The following is a 22,670-nucleotide window of genomic DNA, read 5'->3' as shown; positions in this document are numbered from 1 at the left end:
CAATCCTCTGACACCACTCCAGGAAGGAATAGAAAACTGTAGTCAATGCTGCTCTGATTTCCTTGCTTGCTTCTTTAAGAGTCTGGGATATACACTCAGTGGCTACTTTATTAGGTGCATCAGTACACCGGCTCATTAATATGAATATCTAATCAGCCAACCATGAGGCCGCGACTCAATGCATAAAAGAATGCAAACACAGTCAAGATGTAATGTTGTTGTTAGGACCAAGCATCAGAATAGAGAAGAAATGTGACTGAAGTGACTTTGACTGTAGAATAAATGTTGGTGCCAGATGGGGTGGCTTGAATATCTCAGAAACTGCTGATTTCCTGGGATTTTCACGCACAACAGTTTCTAGAGTTTACCGAGAATAGCGCGAAAACAAAAAAACATCCAGTGAGTGAAGCTCTGTGGGTGAAAGAGCCTTGTTGATGAGCGGTCAAAGGAGAATGGCCAGACTGGTTCAAGCTGACAGATGGCGATAATAATTCAAGTTACAATGTGTTACAACAGTGCTGAGCAGAAAAGCATCTCTGAACACACATCATGTCGGACCTTGAAATGGATGGGTTACAGCAGCAGAAGACCATAAAGACGCCATCAGTGGCCACTTTATTACATAGTGTATTTTATATCTCCATGATACAAACAGAAAAAATAAATAAATTATGTTATATGCTTTATTAAGTAACACTAACAATCTTTTCAGAGAATCACAGAAAGGGATTACATGGAAGAAGGGCATTTTGGTTCTTCAAGCTTGTGCTGTCTTTTTGCAAGAACAATCCAGCTGGTCCTACTACCCAAGAGCTTCGTCGTACTCATTCTGTTTCTTTTGGAATGCCACAGTTGAATCAATATCCACTGACAGCTCATTGACAAAAAACATTTCTGTGATGTTACTTTTGCCATTTATTTCTTGACCTTTTCATCAATGGACCAGTTTCTCTCTGTCTCCTGTACATCTTTCATGATTTTAAATACTTCGATTGGATCCCCTTTTCTGTTCTGAGAAAGAACAAGCTTTTTCTGTCTATTCAAGTAAGAAAAGCCCTGTATCTTTGGTATTATTCCAGCAAATCTATTCTACACTCACTAAAGCCACATATTTCCTTACATTTGGTCGCCAGAACCAGGTTCAACAATCAATATTGCGTCCAAACTTATGTTTCATAAAGGCTCCTTGTAACTTCATCGCTCACTTGCTCTGTGTCTCAATTTACTGGAGCCCTGGATCTCATGCTGTCCTTTCATTTTCATTATCTATACAAATGTACTCCCAGATTTCACTGTTCCTATTCTCCATTTGGAATTGTGCCACCTAGTTTGTATTGCTTTCCTCCATTGTTCCAAATAAAATATAACACCATCGGCAACTTTTTTTCAATTAAGTAACATGTGCTGCACATTTGCCCTCTCCATCAAGCTGATAACACTCTGCAAATTCAGAAATTGTGAGTCATATTTCCAAGTTCATGTATTGTGTCATGTATCATAAGAAATGCAGTGATAAAGACTCCCAAGGAATACCACTGCACTTTCCCTCCACTCTCTCTAAATATTTAATTGCATATTTTCCATTATATCTTGCTGTAAACCAGCAATTGATTAAGTAGGGGGAAAAAAAATCAAAATTTAGATGTTATATCAATTACAGCAGGTATTTTCATTTCTCCAGCTTCCAGTTTTCGAAGTTAAGTCACTCTTACAATAACATGGTTGAGAAAAGTTCTGCCATAAAGGTAGTCACCACTCCATATTTTTGATACATTCCTACCATTAGAATTCACCCCAAGCTGAAAAATTGGCGTTCTAAGCACCACCCCAAAAGGACCAACATGTGAATGCAATACTATTTCAAAGCATAAGAAGTTATTGATAAGGCCCAGAAATTTATTGCTTGATCAATAAGATTGAATAGATTAAGACATTAGATTTCTTGATGCCACAACCAAAATGGTCATTGACATGGCATTCAATGACTATTTAAGGCACTTGTCAGTCTGCGCTTCAGTTTCCACATACCCCTTTGCTGGTTTATTGGTGCTTATTGTGTCCAAATTGGCTGCTACTTTCCCAATATTAGTACCATGACTACAGCTTAAAAATACTTGAATGTTTGTAATGTGCTCTGTGATGACTGAAGTTCATGTAAATGCAGGTCTCAACTTTTCTCGTATTCTATACTGTACAGCTTAATTCCTCCCCTCTCAACCACATCCCAAATTCCTTCCAATGCACTGTATTTCTTTAGTTGAAAGGTCCTCAATGGTTCCTTTGCATTCAATGCTGCTCGTTCATCTTTCAAACTGCTGACATTACTGCTTCAAAAAACCTCACGAATGATTCATTACTCATCTTTTTTTTTCAAAAATAACAGACCGAACCAGATCAGATTGTCCTATCCATTATTATGCAAATTTCAATGGTGCTTCCAACCTGCTTGAAGCAAACATCAAAATATAGCTGTGACCACATTAAAGGCATTTATCCAGTCAAACCTCAGGGCTCATTTAACAAAGTTTATCATTTTTTGTCAAGCTTGCACCAGAATTCAAATATATAAAAAACACAGATGCTGAAAATCTGTTAAAAAAAAGGGATGAGCTGTAAACACTCAGAATGCTAGCCAGCAACTGTGGAAGTGAAACAGTAAAAACCTTTCAAAGCCAACAGCCTTCTCCAAAATATTTAACTGTTTCTCTTTCTACAGGTGCTGTCTGATCTACTGAGTGGTTTCAACATTTTGTTTTTACTTTACCCTCCAGATTTGACTTTCTACATGTTATTCTGATTAATTCCATTCCGGGATTGTCCCAGCATCACTTCCAGATTGCTTCTACTCCGTGTTACTTTCCCATCTGCATCCTAACCATACCTAGCTCCCATATAACATCTCTTTTGGAGCCCTCTACCTAAACTCTCATGCTATTGATTCCTTCCCACTATGACGTGTTTTAGAGGGGGTTGGTTAAATATTTCTTTACTGTTTTTGAATCTATTACAGAACAAGTAGTGAGAAAATGTGTTCAGCTATTAGGTCCTGTGTAATCAAATATCTTGATACCTCATAGCCTTGGAGGATGACTTGGGCAAGATACTGGGCAGGTTGCTCAAATTGAACAGAAGCAAAGGATCATGCCTTTAGGGAACTGGCGAACCAGAACAATATATTTTAAAAACTGCTTAAGGAAAATACAATGCTGATACAGTTATGAAGAACAGACTCTTATACAGTACGTGTTAATAAAAACACGGGGTAGAAATCTATCAATGGAACTAAATTCTGGAAGCTGAGCAAAATATGCAGTTATCAACTATATGTGCACCTGACATAAGTTACTGAAGACATATTTTTACTTGTGTTTCTATGCACACAAACACACAGATTCATGGACAGACAGACACCGATTTACATAGATTTTGTATATTTGAGTATTAACCATGTCAAAAAAATACAGAGTATGATTTTACATGGAGAACTTTATGCTACATAACACTAAACAGGACAAAAAAATTATCTGCCCAATAAGTGAAACATTAATTTAAATATTAAATAAAATACAAATAAAATAAAATGTTTTAACACTAAACTACTTCTTGTTTTTACTATTGCAACACATCCAATAAAGTGGTTTGTGACTTCCATTGTAACAGTACAGATAATATCAGGACAACATGGTTTTCATTCCAGTCTACTGCTTGCTTAAAGTACAAGGGATTTTATTCAAAACACTTACACAAGACTGGCCCACGGTCTAATAGGTGCTGGGGTTCTAAAAGACTAGTACCAATAATTTATCACAATTATGTACTGTGCATATTTTATTTCCATTAATTAGCTGAACATGTGCCATTCTCCGGAAAAAAAAGAAAAATATATCCTAACCAATGAAAAATATTGCTAACATCGTGCTGAAAAATGAGGATTTGTTGGAAACTCTGTATAAGATTTTAATTCATATGCAGCACCACTATCAACTTCCATTGACTTCCGAGAAAAAAGGAGTCTGACATCTCTGTGGAGGTAGATCTTCCCAGATTTTGAACTCTGGAACCTACAACATAAAAACAATCTGATTATACGTTCATCAGATCTTAAATTATTACAAGCAAAATAAACATCTGATTCATCCATCACCTATTTTTAAACACAGATACATACTATATTTATAACAACTTTTTGTATGCTACCCAAAAGCAGAGTTATGGTCCACAAGTCAAAAAGAATTGATTAAAGAATCGATTCATTAAAGAATAAATTTAAATATTGAAGTTACTTTTACAAATCTAGCTGAGGTTAGCCTCAAGTTAAATGTAGTTCTGAAAGACAATACAACTTAGTGGACACTGAATTTATGTTGTAACTATCCCAATATACAGAATTTTCTAAAAACAACAAACAGGGATAACGAATCGTTTCTAGAATTTTAGACTTTGTAACAAAAACGAAGATTCCAATCTCATTTTGTTGTGTTTATCCATCAAACCATTCTAACAAGTTGCATCAACTCTCACTGTCTTCATTCTTTTTACCAATTTTAACACATTTTTCTACTTATTCTCCTTTACCTTTTAATTATCTCTAAAAGGATCCTGTATGGACTTGAAAATCCCCTCAATAATTAAGTTTGCGAAGATCATCATACACAACCACTCATTTCTGGAATCCATGCTACTATTTTGACTATTCCTGTTGATCATCCTTGGTTTGTGGGAATATAAAGACCAATGTCATAAAGGCCAGCAATTACCCAGATCAAAATTGGGTACCATCCTAGTCACACTAAGATTTTGGGTCTCTTAGAGATGTTTAAATTATAACCCTAAGGACATGGTAGTTTATTTTCTCATTTTCCTTAGGATCCTATGGTATACAGTATATGGGTGCATCCTGAAGCTACATATTCCTTTAGCCAAATACATCTTTCTAAAAATGTCCTCACCAATTACAATAGCATTCAACTTGCTGTCAATTAATTCATATTCATCTCCTCATGAATATCCCTTTCTTCACTAAAAGATCAATGAAAGCACAACAAATATCTTATTATTTTCTTTTAGATCATTAGCTACGAATCAATAAACCTCTGCAAATTAGACGGTCAATTTTGCTTTTAACAGCTATCACTTTAAACTGATAGTTGTAATATAAAACACGAGTGTATATTGTTCATTTTTTCTTCTCATTTCTACTTATCCAATTGTTAAAGCCCTTTCTTCCAACATTCACTTTTAAATTGATCACTTTTATTATCTTATAGGCTTTATCTTCAACATTTCTTGGCTGATAATATCAAGATTCCATTAAAATGTATAAAAGTTGCAAATTTCTATTTTCATATACATTTAATGTTTCCAATACTTAATAACTTTGCAATACCTTGCCTAATGTTGACATGACTAATATCTATCAGCTGTCTTAATGTCATTGATGTTTCTGAGACTTTCCTGTGTGCATATTTCTGAATTTCAACAGTAATATTAAAAAAGTAATTGGCAGTAAAACACTGAGAAGTGTTGAAGTTGTAAGGGATGCTTGAAAAATGCGTATAAGTACTGTTAATCAACAGTCCTGTGAACCCATTTCTTCTTCTGGCCCTGCAGTTTTCTCTAGTTCTTGTAAGTTGTCAAGTTTAAATGAATGTGTAACTCTTCCATGATAGTTCAAATCAAACCATTGCCAGCAGTTTGCTTGGAAATGCTGGATTTTAAACTCAGTTTTGTGAACTTGTATCTTTAGCAATAGGAGTAAAATGTTTCCCCTAGGGGCTTGTACTAAGCCCCAAGAAATATATAAATCTCTTTTTATTTGAAGTCAGTCTCAGATTGCTTCCAAAGCAGGTTAGCTGGAAGGAAACATCAAACTTAAATATATAAAGGAAATCATGTACTTCTACCTTGTTCTTAAGAAGAACAGCTGAACTCCATGGTTAAGGAAGTAGCATTTAATAAACAGCAACCATTTAATCTCAGGTCCATTCTTTTGTTCAATCAAATCACAGATGTTTTCTAATCTAACTATAAATAACATAATTTGCCCCATCTTCCTTAATTCCTTTAATTGAGAGAAATTCATTAAAATTAACAAATGCTGTTTGCAGGGAGGAATTCCAACCCTTACCACTCTTTGCATGCCGAAATGTTCTTCAAATTCACCCCTGCAAAGTCAGGCTCTAATTTTCATTCTATGCTGCCAGAACTAGAGTCCATTACCAGTGGAAATAATTATGTATACCCTATTGTGGTTCACATTACTATGTTGTAAACTTCAATTAAACCACCCATTAAACCTCTCAATTCTAAGGAAGAAAACTGTGTATATTGTCTTTATAATTTAACCTTTTGATTCCAGTTACTAAACTAGCTGTATACTCTTGCCAGGTTTGCAGTATTCTCAGGATTTATACCATGACAAACTCAGCTTTTTGATAATTTTCTCCATCTATCAATTATACTCAAATAAAGTCTGCAAACCCAAGTCTCTCTATATATCCACTGTTTCCAGCTTTTAGGACAGGTATATGAATAGGAAAGGTTGACAGGGATATGGGACAAATGCAGGTAAATGGGACTAACTCAGGAAGAAAATTAGAAAATACTTGTCCTTTTAGTGCTAAATTGAATGACCACATACAAGAATCTATTTGCCTTTGTTTTATCCATTTGTTTAATCCATTTACAGCTGTGTTATTCAATGCTTCAGTACAACAAGCAATGTGAATTATCAAATAGGCTGCATTGAAGAGAGCAGGAGTGAACTTTAGGCAATTTCCAACTAATTTTTGTTTCTGCCATAACTGTCATAACTGGTTTGTTAGGAACTAAGTGATTCACAGCACATAAGTAAGTACTCTGCATCATCATAGCTGTGGTTCTCATTGCAGAAATGAAAGGAAAAATCCCACTTTGAAACAAATTTGCTTTGCATAGGAAACTAAGATTTTGTCTCAGGACTCAAATCATAAAATAATTAATTCTAAAGCAGAATACTACTAATGACAAAAACTATGATATCTTACCACCAGATAAATCCAATGCACATCCAAAAAAAAACAAACACTTGAAGATTATACAATTAATTATTTTGTCACCATATTTACTTCAAGATTGAGATGAAATTTAAAATCTTCTGTGTGTATGATCAATGAGGGACTCAAGGTCTCAGTTCAGTATAATGGTTGTATATAGTATATAGGCATCCATTATTTTCGTGAGACCATGGATTTGCGCCTTGGGTGGTTTCCAGGGCGCAGGCCTGGGCAAGGTTGTATGGAAGACCGGCAGTTGCCCATGCTGCAAGTCTCCTCTCTCCACGCCACCGATGTTGTCCAAGGGAAGGGCACTAGGGCCGATACAGCTTGGCATCAGTGTCGTCGCAGAGCAATGTGTGGTTAAGTGCCTTGCTCAATGACACAACACGCTGCCTCAGCTGAGGCTCGAACTAGCAACCTTCAGATCACTAGACCAACGCCTTAACCACTTGGCCACGTGCCAACACATAGTAGCCATAACTTCAGAATTTATATGATAATATTTACAAATTACAGAAAACAAACATTCTATGTAAATGTAGTATTTCAGGAATGCAACATCATTAGGAGGAATTGGCCTACAACAGGTCTGTATCTTATACTGGTTGAAGAAATGAGGCCAAAAAGTAAAATAATTCTACTCCATGTAGTCATATCACCATCGTCCCTATTCCCCACACTTCCACCAACTGCTAAATGTCACAAAGAATAGAAGTGTAAAAATACAAACATTTTGCTCATTTTAAGCTTGGGCTTTATGAGCAAATGTGTATCATGATATGTGGTATGTGGAATAAGATCACAGATCAGTCATTACCCTAACGAGTAATGAATTCAATGGGCTATTTCTGTTCCCAAAACAGGTTGAAATTTCCAAGAACTTTGAAATAGTGTGTTAGACTCTATCTCTAAATATTGATTAATTACCGGTAGATTTTTTCTGAGCTGTTTTAGTGTTCAACTCATGGAGTTTGTTGCAAAATTACTGTTCTAGGTCTATTCTGAAAACAAACGAAGCTTTTTCCTGTGATGTTATCCTGTTTGAAGCAGATTCCAAGCTAAAGACAAAAATATCACATTCTTTTCTAATAGAGTCCAGTGATCAATGCTATGATGAAATTAAAACAATTGTTTTTAGAATTTTCCCTGAAAAATTAGAAGATTGATATACAGAATATTTGAATACTTTGGCCACTACAAGTTAAACCATGTAGCTTTGTGTTAAAAGATATAGATGACAACAATTACTTACTACCCCTACTAATAACAATTGCAATATACTGTGAATTTATTTTTATCTTTCTGCTTACCTCAAATGTACGAGGTAGCGAAGTATCCTTTCTTCTGTCTGGATTATGTTTTCTTTATTGGCATGTCCAACAGTTTCACGTTTCACAGGAACAGAAAATGTCCTCTGTCGTAGGAATGTCTGGTGATTGGCTGGCATCTCTCTCAAGTCATAAATCACTACAAACATCTTCACCACTGTCTTGTTAGGATTGAATAAGGTCTGAAACGCAATTTACATTTGTACATTATAAATTATTATAATATAGAAAAAAGTGCTACATAAATGGCTCTACAGGCCATGAGAAAATCTGATAAGCAAATTTAATATATACAAAATGTAAATATTCCTTTAGGGAACCATGACATAATGGTTTTAATACCAACCTACACTGCAAAAATCTATTCATATTGATGTTAATGACCAATAATAGCATGACGTTGCAACATTTTCAAACTTTTTAAACAGACTTGATTTCTGTTTTCTCCTAGTCTATCATCATTGCCAACTATGGGTAGGGTATGCCTGTCCATGAGAAATATCTACCAGTTTGCCAAAGCCACTTAAAGCCGGAAAATAAAACATAAAGCAATGCAGTAATAACTGGCCCGATTCTTTTGCTGCTAAAGATGCAATGAGGGCTTCCTGCATTGCGCCACACATCAATGTGGTGAAGTGTTGAAAATAAAAATCATTCTTTTATCCCATTACTGTATGCCTCTCTGTCAACACACGGAATGGGGGGGTACGCTATTTATAATGCACCTTTTGTATTCCTTTTAAAATGTAAATAAAGTGAAAAATAGCAAATGCAGTGACCAATTTGGCATGGCAAGCTCTCAGAAAGAGTCTTGTAAAGATGACCTGATAATCTACTACATAGCAATGTTCTGAGATTAATATTGGCCAGAAAGTTCTGAAGATGCACAAACTCATGTAAAATCTATATTTTAAAATGTGAGCATAGATTTGCAATGCATAAGGCTAAGCTACCTAGGCATCTTTAGAAATGCAATGAAAGACTATATCAAACTGAATATTTGGTACTTTTAAAATATCATACAAGCACAAGAAAATTGGAGTAGGCCATCTACACCTAAGAAGAGTTAAGTAATAAATTTATTTATCCTTTTTTTCCTTTGCGTTATTCTAATGCAGAAGAACAAAAAGTATGGACTGATGTTAGCTTTGAATAGTTGCTCAAAATATGATCAAAGAGTAAATTGCAGCATCTATAAACACATTCTGTAAGCAGTGTTGAATACAGAGGATGATTACAATGACATGCATTTCAACTCACCAAATCTGCACCCCTATTAGGAAGTACTAGTCATGTAAGTAGTAGTCAGAAAATCAGAACTGCAGTAGAATAATCTTAAAAGCTAACCAATTTACAGTATCAATGACAAGGACTGCAATGACACACATAACCTCTATGACGAAATCTCAGCCTATTCCCATTCTCAAAGCAAAAAATGGATTATAATAATATGGTTGCATTACTCTGATAACAATTCATAAAATAGTAGATTTTTTTTCTTAAAGATAATTCTCAATTTTGGGCTCTTGAGCCAAATTATTCGCTATCACTGATAAGCTTTCATCATTTATACAGATTATCTATGTGGATACGTGTTTTGAATCAGCTATAAATACAGCAGTGATTTTCTATTCCTATTCAGATCCTAAAATGGATGTGGTCAGCCTCCTCAGCTAGTTCCATTTCACAACAATATGGCTACTGAAAAATAAAATTAATGCAACAAATTAAATGATTGATTGGAATACAGTTCTCAGAGAGTGATCTAATCTAATAAAAAATAAGGAGAAATTTCTTCTCGCATGGGACTGTGAATGTAGAATTCTCCACTCCAGAGAGCTGTAGATGTCAAGCCAGTAAGTTCATCCAAAGCTGAGATGGATAAAATTTTGGACTATAGGGGAATCAAGGAATATGGGGATCAGGCAAGGAAGTGGACTTGTGACCAATGATCATATCAGCAACAATCTACTGAATGATAAAGCAGGTTCAAGGGGCCATATGGCTCTTCCTGCTCCTATTTCTTGTAATTAGGCTGGATTGACAGTACTGATCCAGAAAGATGTCAAATTCAAGTCTAGTATTAAGGAAGTTCTGTTTGTAATAGGATGGTATTTCTTTCCGAGGCCCTGTAATCTTTTAGGAGGTGGCTAATCCCACAGAGATTTTTGAAAAAGAGCTTGGAGTTCTCTAATCATAATCGTCAACTTAGTTTCACTCAAAGAGCACCTTTAAAACAGATAAACAGAACTGGACCAAACTGAGTACAGATTAATTTCCATTAATTATGCAACGTACTGCTACTATCTAACTATGGACTCACTTTCAAGGACACTTCATCTCATGTTTTCGATATTTATTGCTTATTTATTTATTAACATTTATTTATTTTTGTATTTGTGCAGTTTGTTGTGTGACGAGAATACACATAAAAATTAAGATGTTTGCTGGCCTGGGTTAGCATCAGTGACATCAGCAAGTGGTCTGCCACCTGCCCTCAGGGGAAGGAGAGATAAGGAACAATGGAGCAGCGTCTGGAGATGTGTAATGAAGGGACGGGGGAGAGAGAGCTGTCTGGAGCGGCTCCCCCCTTTGAACCTTGAACTGTTTGAAGTGATGGACAGGCGATACCCCAGCAGGGGGATAAAAAGGGACCGGTTCGCTAAGGCAGGACACACACGACACCCGAGGCAACGAGACCCTGGAAGCGGTACGCCTCTCACGAGTCGGTGAGAAGTATCAGACAACAGCCAGGGTGGAAAGGTACGATCAGCGGGAACCCGGTGTGTGTCCGCCCTTGCCTGGGTGCCGGGTTCACTGCAGAGGATCGACCGCATCTGGAGGAGGGGTCACAGTCGGTGACCTCAGGTGACATCACCAAGGACCCGCCCAAAAAGTTGCTTGTGAGCCATCTCGCCGGTCTGTGAGTGAAGCCGTGTCTGAATGATCAGTTGTTCCTGTTCTATCTCTCTCTTCCCCCACGTTGTCCATCGCCATGGCAACGATTACTGCGAACTGAACTACTAAACTGGACTGAACTTTGAGTCACTTTGAAATTTGGTCATTTACCCCTAGACAACGATAGAGCTTGATTGATGCTGTTATCTTAATTCTGTGCACATGTGTGGTTATCATTGCTGAACTGTTGCATTTATTATCCTTTCGATTACTGTGTTGCTTGTTTCTTTAATAAAACTTTCTTAGTTCTAGTACTCCAGACTCCAACTGAGTGATCCATTTCTGCTGGTTTGGCAACCCAGTTACGGGGTACGTAACAGTTGTCTTTTGCACACTGGTTGAATGTCTAGTCAGTGCAGTCTTTCATTGATTTTGTTTTGGTTATTATTCTATCATGGATTTATTGAGTATGCCCACAAGAAAATGGATTTCCAGAAAAGTTGGGATATTTTCCAAAATGCAATAAAAACAAAAATCTGTGATATGTTAATTCACGTGAACCTTTATTTAATTGACAAAAGTACAAAGAAAAGATTTTCAATAGTTTTACTGACCAACTTAATTGTATTTTGTAAATATACACAAATATAGAATTTGATGGCTGCAACACACTCAAAAGTTGGGACAGAGTTAAAATAAGATTGAAAAGTGCACAGAATATTCAAGTAACACCATTTGGAAGACTCCACATTAAGTAGGCTAATTGGTAGCAGGTGAGGTATCATGACTGGGTATAAAAGTAGCATCCATCAAAGGCTCGGTCTATGCAAGCAAGGATGGGTCGTGGCTCACCCCTTTGTGCCAAAATTCGTGAGAGAATTGTTAGTCAGTTCAAAAGGAACATCTCTCAACGCAAGATTACAGAGAACTTAGGTCTTTCAACATCTACAGTACATAATATTGTGAAAAGATTCAGAGAATTCAGAGACATCTCAGTGCGTAAAGGGCAAGGTCGGAAACCACTGTTGAATGCGCGTGATCTTCGAGCCCTCAGGCGGCACTGCCTAAGAAACTGTCATACTACTGTGACAATTATAGCCACCTGGGTTTGGGAGTACTTCGGAAAACCATTGTCACTCAACACAGTCCGTCGCTGCATCCAGAAATGCAACTTGACACTGTATTACGCAAGGAGGAAACCATACATCAACTCTATGCAGAAACGCTGGCGAGTTCTCTGGGCCCGAGCTCATCTCAGATGGACTGAAAGACTGTGGAACCGTGTGCTGTGGTCAGATGAGTCCACATTTCAGCTAGTTTTTGGAAAAAACGGGCGTCGAGTTCTCTGTGCCAAAGATGAAAACGACCATCCAGATTGTTATCAGCGAAAGGTGCAAGAGCCAGCATCTGTGATGGTATGGGGGTGCATCAGTGCCCACGGCATGGGTGAGTTGCATGTATGTGAAGGTACCATTGACTCTGAGGTGTATATTAGGATTTTAGAGAGACATATGTTGCCATCAGGGCGACGTCTCTTCCCGGGACGTCCATGCTTATTTCAGCAGGACAATGCCAGACCACATTCTGCACGGGCTACAACAGCGTGACTTTGTAGACACAGAGTGCGTGTGCTTGACTGGCCTGCTGCCAGTCCAGATCTATCTCCTATTGAAAATGTATGGCGCATCATGAAGAGGAGAATCAGACAATGGAGACCACGGACTGTTGAGCAGCTGAAGTCTTATATCAAGCAAGAATGGACAAAATTTCTAATTGCAAATCTACTACAATTAGTATCCTCAGTTCCAAAACGATTAAAAAGTGTTATTAAAAGGAAAGGTGATGTAACACAATGGTAAACATGCCTCTGTCCCAACTTTTGTTGAGTGTGTTGCAACCATCAAATTTTAAATTTGTGTATGTTTACAAAATAAAATTAAGTTGGTCAGTAAAACTATTGAAAATCTTTTCTTTGTACTTTTGTCAGTTAAATAAAGGTTCACGTGAATTAACATAACACAGATTTTCGTTTTTATTGCATTTTGGAAAATATCCCAACTTTTCTGGAAATGGGGTTTGTACTTTCAAGATATTTAATTTGAACTTTGAAGTTTGATTCACTTGAGATATGAATCACTGCATTTAGACACCTGTGTTATGATTGATATGGAACATATTGCGAGTCTATTTTTGATGATAGTACCCAGTTGAAACATGTGGGGGAGAAACATTCGATTCAAAGTATCTGAAATAAACAGTACTTTATTGACCAGTTCCTAGGTGAAAATTCTGGTAATTTCATCAGATATAATCAGTTCTGGCAATTAACCAAGGCACAATGTGTCACCAGTTCTTTTTAAGGTGTTTCTTCACATAGGTATAAATAGCCATCAACGAATCAGGTACAAGTTCTAACTAAACTTACCACTTGTATTGTTCCTGATGGGGGCACTCGATAGCCTCGTTTTCCCAAGGATTCCAAACTAATCACACCCTGTAAACATACAATCCTCAATTCAGAACAGATTGTTTCAAATGAGATATTCTAGTTCTTAAAAAAAGTCAATTGACTAATTTGAAAAGAATCAGCTTCAACATACCCATCAAGAAACAAAATTCAACAAATGAATAAGTGAGTGATTTACCAGTCAGTGAGATAGGGTCCTAATCAATTACTGCTACACCATGACCTTGATCACAAGTCTTTAACTACAAGAATGTGTGATAACACATACCATGTAGGGTGATGGTGCATTATCATCCGAGACACTGTAGAAGGACACTTCAACTGGAAGAGTCATGTGACTGGGACAGAATGTTCCACTTGCTCCCACCTCAGCTGTGAAACCATCGACTGCTCCTAAAGGTTCCAAGCGGAAATTCAAAATAGATTCCTAAGAACATTAAGATACATCAATGTTAAGAGTTGCAAGGTAGCTTAGACTGAATTACAATATTTTATTCTCGGTACATTTTGTAATGTTTCTGAATAATTAACCACTAAATATCTGATCAAGTTCTTGCATTAGTGTTCCGGACATTTCAATATCCCTGTATTTAATGAAATACTCTTATAACAAATCTGCTTAATCAACCCCACCAGTATTCTACCAAGTAGCGTATCTCATTATTGTGAGAAACAGACCTGAATGTCTAATATTCGATGGTTTACATAAATAAGATTAAAACCACATACAGTATGCAGAAGAGGCTGACAAACTTCATATATGTGAACAGACAAGAGAAATTGTAATTTTGTTACACCAAGCTTTCTCCATGGGAAATTTGGAGGGGAAAAAGAGGATCTGATGAAGATGCCGCAAAATTACACAAAGGAAAATTCAGTAGAGAGAAAATATTTCCATTCATTGGTAAATTAAGATCTGGCATGAGTTTAGGATCTCCTTCAAAAGAAAAAGGCTGGGGTTGGGACAATGTATGGTCACTCTGCCTGCAACACTGGTGGTGACAGAACCTATTTCGAAAAGAAGCATTAAAAAATGGAAGCGTAGGAAAAATTGAATCAATTTAAAGTCCTTGTTTTGTTCTCCAACTACACTGTAGATATTTTTCAATACTATTTTCTACCACATTATTTTCTTGAATCACAATCTAATCTTGGAAACACTTTAATTCCTTTGAGATACTGCGAATATTCAAATAGTATCAAGGTAATCAACATTGCCAGTGCTGTTTTCTGACATGTATTAAAAGAGCCATGTTATTCTTGATTGCATAATTTATGTTCTAAAAGGGTTCTGTACTAATCTCTGAATCTTCTTCCCTAAACTCATATGTTATCCAGTAAAAACATATTCATGCCAGTCAAAAACTCTTCAGTAGCTGTTATGACTTTGCTGCTTTTACTTTTACAGATTTGTTAACAGCTTCTTTCCAACTGTGATAAGACTGCTGAACGGATCCTGACCCGGATCTGGGCCGTACACTCCAAATATCCAGACCTGTCTCTCGGTTTTTTTGCACGACCTTACTTTCCATTTTTCTGTTTTCTATTTATGATTTATAATTTAATTTTTTAATATTTACTATCAATTTATAATCCAGGGAGCGGGAAGCGCAGAAGCAAATATCTCTGTGATGATTGTACGTTCTAGTATCAATTGTTTGGCGACAATAAAGTATAAAACAGTTACACCATTTGCAAGCTTGCCACCAGTAAATTTGTGAACTGGTAATACAACAGTAGAAGTGAATAAATCCAAAAAGTCTTTAAAGGTCAAGCAAAGGAAACTCAAAACCCAAGAATGGTCCTTCTAGTAAAAAACCTCTTTTAAATGATATAAACACTGAATCAATTGTTTAAATTATTTCTTTCTGAATGATACATATGCATTACTAATCTGTACCTCAAAGTTTCCAAGTAGGCTTAGACTAGTTGCGGGTGGAGCACTAACACTCAGTTGCTGCTTCCCTTGGTCAGCATCATTCTCTGGTCTTAAATACTTCCTCTGGCTATAAATAAAATGAGAACACGTCATAGAACTAAGAAACTTTGCCTTGTGTCGAGTGGAGTCAATAACACAAGGAATCAAACAGTTTATTAAGTTCAATAGTAAAAGCTGTACAAACAGAATATTTTGTTAGAAATTAAAGAAAGAATATTAATCCTTAATTAGTTCAAATAAACGGTTACTAATATTTCTAAATTGTGTGTTTCAATATATGATTCCCTTCACAGTAAATTGTTTCCAACAATCAGTGCAACAATGTCAAGTTCTGCCCCCATTCCCTCCTCCATTTTGCAGTATTTTCCATTTCTGTATTTCAACTCTTCACTGGGGATACTTATGCTGGTAATCAATACTGATTTATTTGGCTTTAATGAGCATCTTTTTTTTTGCACAAGTACCAGGTCAAAATCAAATGCCTCATAACAAACACCAATGACTCGCCAGCAGATGGTGCTCAACTCTATTACTGATACTTAAGAGCAAATGTACTGAATAATACCAACATTAGAACACCAAGTTATATTCTTAAAACTGACTTTGGCAACCACAAAATAGAAAGGGTGTTGATGTAGATCAGGGAAAAGTCTGACGTGGACTTTTTACTAAATAGTGTTGCAGGTTGCAGACGTTAAAACATATTATTTATCCAGTAATATTACAGGACAGAAATATGAAATATTTATTTGGGCACTAGGAGATTAAAATATATCCCAATGAGGAAAGTGGCATCAAGACATCCAATTCAAATTCAGATAGTGATATTATTTATCATAAATATTAAAAAAAAACGGGTTCTCTGGCACACAACTCTGTGGATAGGTCATCCCAATATCACCATTTCACCTACAGCTTCATTTCAAAGTCTCTTGACCAGAAATGGTCAGTTGTAGCTTGCTTAAAGAATTTAAGAAAAGTCAATAGAGCAAAATGTTCTCAGTTAAAACAATTATTTAAAAATAGAACACAGCCAACCTAAAAATTCTGAAATGCAATCCATTAGAGTTGATGAGTAAATTGCCGACTAAATTTGGTAAGCATCTGTATCAAAAGACTGTCACTTGATTAATAATGAATGCCACTTTCTTTTAACTGTAGAAAAAGACACAGAAATACCTTTTGCAAGGTACCCCTTTTAGTCTTTGCAATGAAGTGTCCAGGTCAAAGTATCCCGATTGTATTTTTCTCGGTGGAACCTTGATGTACAACAAGATAAATTCTATTAACAATTAAGTTATGCCGATTTACAGACTCTTTGACACTAAACCATTCCTACGATTGTAATAAACAATGCTCAACAATAATCCTGAGGAAATACAAGACTTCAAGATTGTAAGGAAATCAAGAAATATGGATTTAGTGCAGGAAAAGAGGGGTGAAGTGAAAAAAAATGCCATAATCTCATTGAATGACAGAGCTCCATGACAACCAAATGATCTATTCATGCTTCTGTTTTTAAAAATGTTTTATTACAGTACATGAACACGACATTCTGATGCTATCAAGAATGTCCCAAAAGCAAAGCCCTCCAGCATGGAACTGCAGGAACAGTATGTCAATACATAGTTTTGTTTGAATCCTAGGTAGAGAAAAAGAGATTTCAGTGTATTAAACAGTATATATATAGGAATGTAGATGTAGGTTATTCAACTCCACAAGCCCGTTCTATCATTCAATTAGATCATGGATTATCTGTACCTCAATTGCATTCACCTGCTTTTGATCTATACATTTGCTCTTAGCCTTTTCAGATATGAATCTATAAATTCTGTATTTGGAGATTTCAATTGACGCAGCATTACAGTCTCTTGGGAGGTGCAGGCTGAGTGCTTTTTGGATTGCTTCCTGATTTCATCCTAAATCATCAAACTCTAATTCTAAGATTCTGACAGTGCTCTGGATTTTCCTCACCAGAAAACAACACGGCTTCTCCGGATCTCCCTTATTGAATTCCATTATCATTTTAAAGAGGAGGTTTGATAATCTATAATATTTTCAACCAAGATTACATCATGTTTGTTTGCCAAACAGAAAGAGGATGTCAAGTGTGAGTTATTTCTAGACTTTGATAAATAAACAATTGTATAACTCAAATATCAGACCTTGTTAGCATTGGCAACAGGAACAAATTTGGAAATCTATGTTAATATGTGAAATAAGTTGTTTAACTATCTGAAAGTATAAATGTGCTATTTTCTTAGGGTGCACATATGACCAATTTCAATTTAATTGAAATTGGTCATAAATTTAATTAAAGACAATGTAATTTAATAATTCAAATCTTGCATGTCTAGTTCTAATGAAACAGTACTATACCATGTAAGTGCAACACTTCGAAACATGAGGTTTTAACATTTTAACATTAACATTTTAAAATCTCCTTTCTAAAACAAAGCAATAAGAAAAAATGTGCATAGATTTGTACGCAGCTAGGACTGAAAACACCTGTATTAGTTATTGTTTCATGGGGGACTCGAGATGTAAAATACCCAATTTTAAAACTGTCAAAATGATAACAGTATTTCAACTTTGTAAAGCTTTGATAAACGTTCAAAAGCTGTAAACTATATTTTTGCATTAAAATATTTAAAAATTGTCATCAGTCTTAACTTACAGGACTTGAATGTAAAGGTAATCCAGTACATGGATGAAAAACTTTTGTTGAGATTCCATCTAATGAACGACGATTTTGCTTCTTCCAAAAGTTTCCAGAAGGTCTCAGTGGAGATTTTGAAAAATTCTTCTGCAAGGAAAATCTTTATTATGAACCCGAACTAAAATTTTGTCATAAAGTATAGTTTAATAGGTTAATCTCAATTTTAAAACTTTTGATATTTCCGAAGTGTTCTTTATTGCTTTTATGTTGGGCGGTACTACACCTACAATACTGTGCAAAAGACTTAGGTGTCCTAGTATTTTTTTTATATGGTTTCAGACAGTTCGAGCTCCACAGAGCCCAGATCTCCGAGACTCTATAGGATTACCTACAGAGACAGAAGTAAGTGAGACAGCCAAAGTTTGCAGAAGAGCTGTAGCAAGTTCTCCAAGATGCTTGGAGAACCTACCAGCCGATTTTCTTATAAAACTGCAAGATGGTGTACCTAAGATAATTGATGCAGTTTTAAAGGTAAAGGGTGTTCACACCAAGTATTGATTTGATTTAGCTTTTTTGAACCTGTTTACTGCTCTTTATAGTAATTTTTTTGATAGCTAAACTTTTCATTTCATTATTTTTGAAAGCATCTTCACTTTACAGATTTTTTTAAACATGTGCCTAAGACTTTTACACAGTACTGTAGATAATGTATGCCATCAAACATTCTTTGAATCTACACCCCTAATGATGACTTGCCTCTGTTGGTTGGAAAAGACAGATGAGGTGATCTTGAACAAGCACAACAAATCAGCAGAAAAACGGTTCAAATGTGACAAGAGTGCAGAAGAATGACTATCTCTAAAATTACAGTGTTTATGCTAGAACATTTGGTGTCCTTCTAGTCTAAGTGCAAAATTGTTTGGGGGAGTGAGCTGGGGTAAACTGGACTGGATGCAATATAAAATCCTAAAACTTAACCAAGAGTGCACACTTCTGGTTTTAAAGGAGGCAAGATTGTGAAGCTGATGATAGATTGGATCAGAGATGGTAGATTGGTCAGACGATCACCCAACTGGGCAAGTTTTTCAGACTACTTGAAAAGCAAAACTAATAAAAGTAACGGACAGATGGATCCAAAAGGTTTGCACTTCTTTGAGTCCTACTACTTACCAATTGGAAAAAAAATTATTTCAACATAAGCTACAATCTCCCATTGACTAGACTCTTTTGATCAACCACCCCTCTTCTCGATTACTCCAATGTTGTCTCTCTATCTCTTCCTCTCTGCACCCCAGCTAGGGTTCAATGCTATCAGCTTCCCTTTCAACTGCCCATCACATCCTCACTCTCACTATCTGCAATTGGGAAATGTTAAATCACTCTTTATTGTTTTTCCCCTATTCATTCATGAAACATCACTAGCAATGCCAGCATTTATTCTCCATTTCCAACTGCCTTTCAAACTAGAAATTAGTTATAAACTTCTCCTGGACATTTATTGTCAGGAGGCACGATTCTGCAGCAGCAGATTGATACGAGACCTTAACCTGGATGTTTTGTAAGGCCTACGCGCTTAAATGTTTCTTAAATGACTCTGTGGTGATTGTAATTCAACCCCTGAATGTGTGCACACATATTTTAAACTATGTAGATTTCTGCAAGCCGCCAAATTTTACAAGAATGTGTCAAAGACCCTCTCAGCTAAAGAAGGTAAAAGCTCTGCAAGAAGTAAGACAATGTATGTGGGCTACTTCTACTCCCTACATTTTTCTTAAAAGTTGACAAAGTGAGAATCATGTCCCTTATGTTTCCACATAGGTAGGATAAAATTCAAACTGCTATTTGGGGAGTAGTGTGGAGGACACCGAAGAGGCCCCTGAGGGTTCAATTCTCCTTCTGTGGCAGACAGCAAGGACAATCCTTTGTAGTTAGCCCAGCTGGATTTCTCTCCTTCCTCGGAGATGGTCACAATTATCCTATCTCTGAAGTTCTTACACACGTCCTCCTCTTCTAGGAAGTGAGAGATGCAATTTTGAATTTATAATTAGTTTCTCTTTACATCCAAATTATTATTTTTCATTTCCCTACTGACACTTTGTCTGGCTAGGATGGATTGTTGTGGGATAGAGCACATCACTGAAGAGTTCTTCACTAAGTGTTCCATCTGGCAGGCGCTGAGTCCCTCTTTGCCCTTGTTTAACTGTCCTCCATTCCTTGCTCTCAGTGGTTGTTCCTTGGGTGTGTTTGCTAAAAGTGGGATGACACTGTTGAACAACCTGCACATCATGCTTATCAGCAAGTTGCTGAGACTCTTCCAGTTTCTCCACCTACCCTCTGTTCTGTAGATTACATCCTTCAACGTGGTAATTGGGCATGCTTGTTGTCAATAAGGGACTCACCTTCTACTTAAAGCCCAGTAGTTTTGTTTGGAAGAAAGTGGCTCAAAACCAACTTTTCTACAGTAATTAGGGATAACAATATGATGGCCTTGCCAGAAGCACTCTCCTCCGAAAAAAAATGAGTAACAAAAAATGTGCTTGTGTGCGAGGACTGCAATTTAGTATCTCTAAAGTGAACGTCTGAGCAACATACACCAAGACGCTGCAACCTTCCTAAGGAAAGGTGCAATAGATAAAACCTTTCAGCAGGTAACGATATTTAAAATATATAAATAACAGGCAGTTTCAATTAATAGTTGGAAGAAGTTAACATGATAGAAAAATGAGTAACTATACCAGTAGCACCTATTTCTTAGTAGCTACTATCCCTCTCTGCACCTCCTAAGTGGTGTTTGTGGCGTACATGCATGCTTGTAAGGGTGTTCGGTTCTAGATGTTCTGTGCTTTCTATACTTATTCCAAATTTTAAACCTCCGCAGTTACATGTCAAGCACCAAGGACCCTTTTACTGACATTTTTGTCAGTTACTTCTGAGCTGCATAAGTAGGAGAGAAGTAGGGCAACCTCCTGCCTGACTTTCAGAGGAACAATATTGAAGCCTTTTAGGTGTCCTCACTTGAGGCTGTCACTTCCTACATCCATTACTGCCTGCTGAAAGCAGGACAGCACCATCACAGTGACAGTTCTGGAGATGATTATAATTTGTCCCTGGCTCCTTTCAGGCCAAAGATGGGAAACGCTCAATTTACCTGGTATCATGGGTAAGGGAGATCATTCAGTGGGAAGTGACTTCATTTAATTCTCTCTGGTTCTGACCGGCAGGCAGCTAGAGCAATGTTCTTTGCTAAGGGTCCAGGTTTCTCTATGGCCCAATCTACATTGCTTTTGAACATTGCATTCCACTGCTGATCACATAGAACCAAAATTCATTAAACTCCTTCAATATGTAAAAACAAAGTACAACTGGTAAAACAGAAAATGCCGTAAGTACTTTAGCATCTGTAGAGAGAGAAATACAAATATTAATATAGATTAATGATCTTTCATCTGACAAAATGTTATCAACCTTAAATGTCATCAGTTTCTCTCTCCACAGCACTTCCCTAAATATCCAACTGGCGTACAACCACTGGTAGTGAATCATTGATGCCAATGGAGTGTATGCTGAAGCCTTTATTCTGTTCTGTAACAGTCTGCTCTAGCACATGTACTTATGCTATACTGGCAACCAAATGACCCAATACATTAAAAAAATTCATCAGCAATCTTCCACAGCCTAGACCAAAGTCTTCATTTGAAGCACCTGCAGCACAGTTTGTGTGCAATTTCTCCCTCCAACAAACTAGAAGGCAAGATTACACATGAACTCTGCTGCAGGGACCTGAGAAGCAACTTCTTCAGGCAGAGCTTGGTAATATATGGAATGAGCTGTCAGAGGAAGTGCTTGAGGTACAATAACAACATTTTAAAGACACTTAAGTACATTGATTAGGAGGGGTTTAGAGGGACATGAGCCAAATGCGGGCAAAAGGGACAAGCCTGGTGGGCACCATTATTAGCATGGACAAATTGTGCCAAAGGGTCTCTTTCCATGCTGTATTATTACTTTATCACTCAGACCACTTGCATCCTGTGTTTCATTAATTGAAGATTCTGTCACTCTACTATCCTCAGAACATTGAATCACAATCAGGTTTATTATCACCGGCATGAGATGTGAAATTTGTTAACTTAGTAGCAGCAGTTCAATGCAATACATAATACAGAAGAGAAAAAAATAATAAATAAAACAATAAATCTTATTCAGTATACTTTATACTGTATATGTACATCGAATAGATTAAAAATCGTGCAAAAACCAGAAATACTATATATTTAAAAAAAGTCAGGTAGTGTTTAAGGGTTCAATGTCCACTTAGGAATCGGATGACAGAGGGGAAGAA

At 36.6% G+C, this 22,670-nt stretch overlaps 1 protein-coding gene across 3 annotated transcripts in view; it reads right to left on the bottom strand.

The window, feature by feature from the left end:
• Positions 1–623: 623 nt before the first annotated feature.
• atosa (atos homolog A) overlaps positions 624–22,670 on the bottom strand; it is a 91,008-nt gene continuing 68,961 nt past the window's right edge. For 2 of the 3 annotated variants that reach the window (XM_063065966.1, XM_063065968.1), the window contains exons 6-12: positions 18,347–18,475; positions 16,849–16,928; positions 15,631–15,736; positions 13,999–14,157; positions 13,689–13,757; positions 8,348–8,547; positions 625–4,061 (exon numbers count right to left, since the gene is read on the bottom strand). In XM_063065966.1, coding sequence (XP_062922036.1) covers positions 3,908–4,061; positions 8,348–8,547; positions 13,689–13,757; positions 13,999–14,157; positions 15,631–15,736; positions 16,849–16,928; positions 18,347–18,475 — 897 coding nt within the window. In that variant the 3' untranslated portion in view covers positions 625–3,907. Of the gene's footprint in view, positions 4,062–8,347; positions 8,548–13,688; positions 13,758–13,998; positions 14,158–15,630; positions 15,737–16,848; positions 16,929–18,346; positions 18,476–22,670 lie in introns of all 3 variants that reach the window. The other variant, XM_063065967.1, reaches the window with a different exon arrangement.

This window comes from Mobula hypostoma, chromosome 13 (genome assembly GCF_963921235.1).
Source record: "Mobula hypostoma chromosome 13, sMobHyp1.1, whole genome shotgun sequence".
Taxonomy (NCBI): Eukaryota; Metazoa; Chordata; class Chondrichthyes; order Myliobatiformes; family Myliobatidae; genus Mobula; species Mobula hypostoma.
This window is presented reverse-complemented; position numbering and strand designations above follow the sequence as displayed.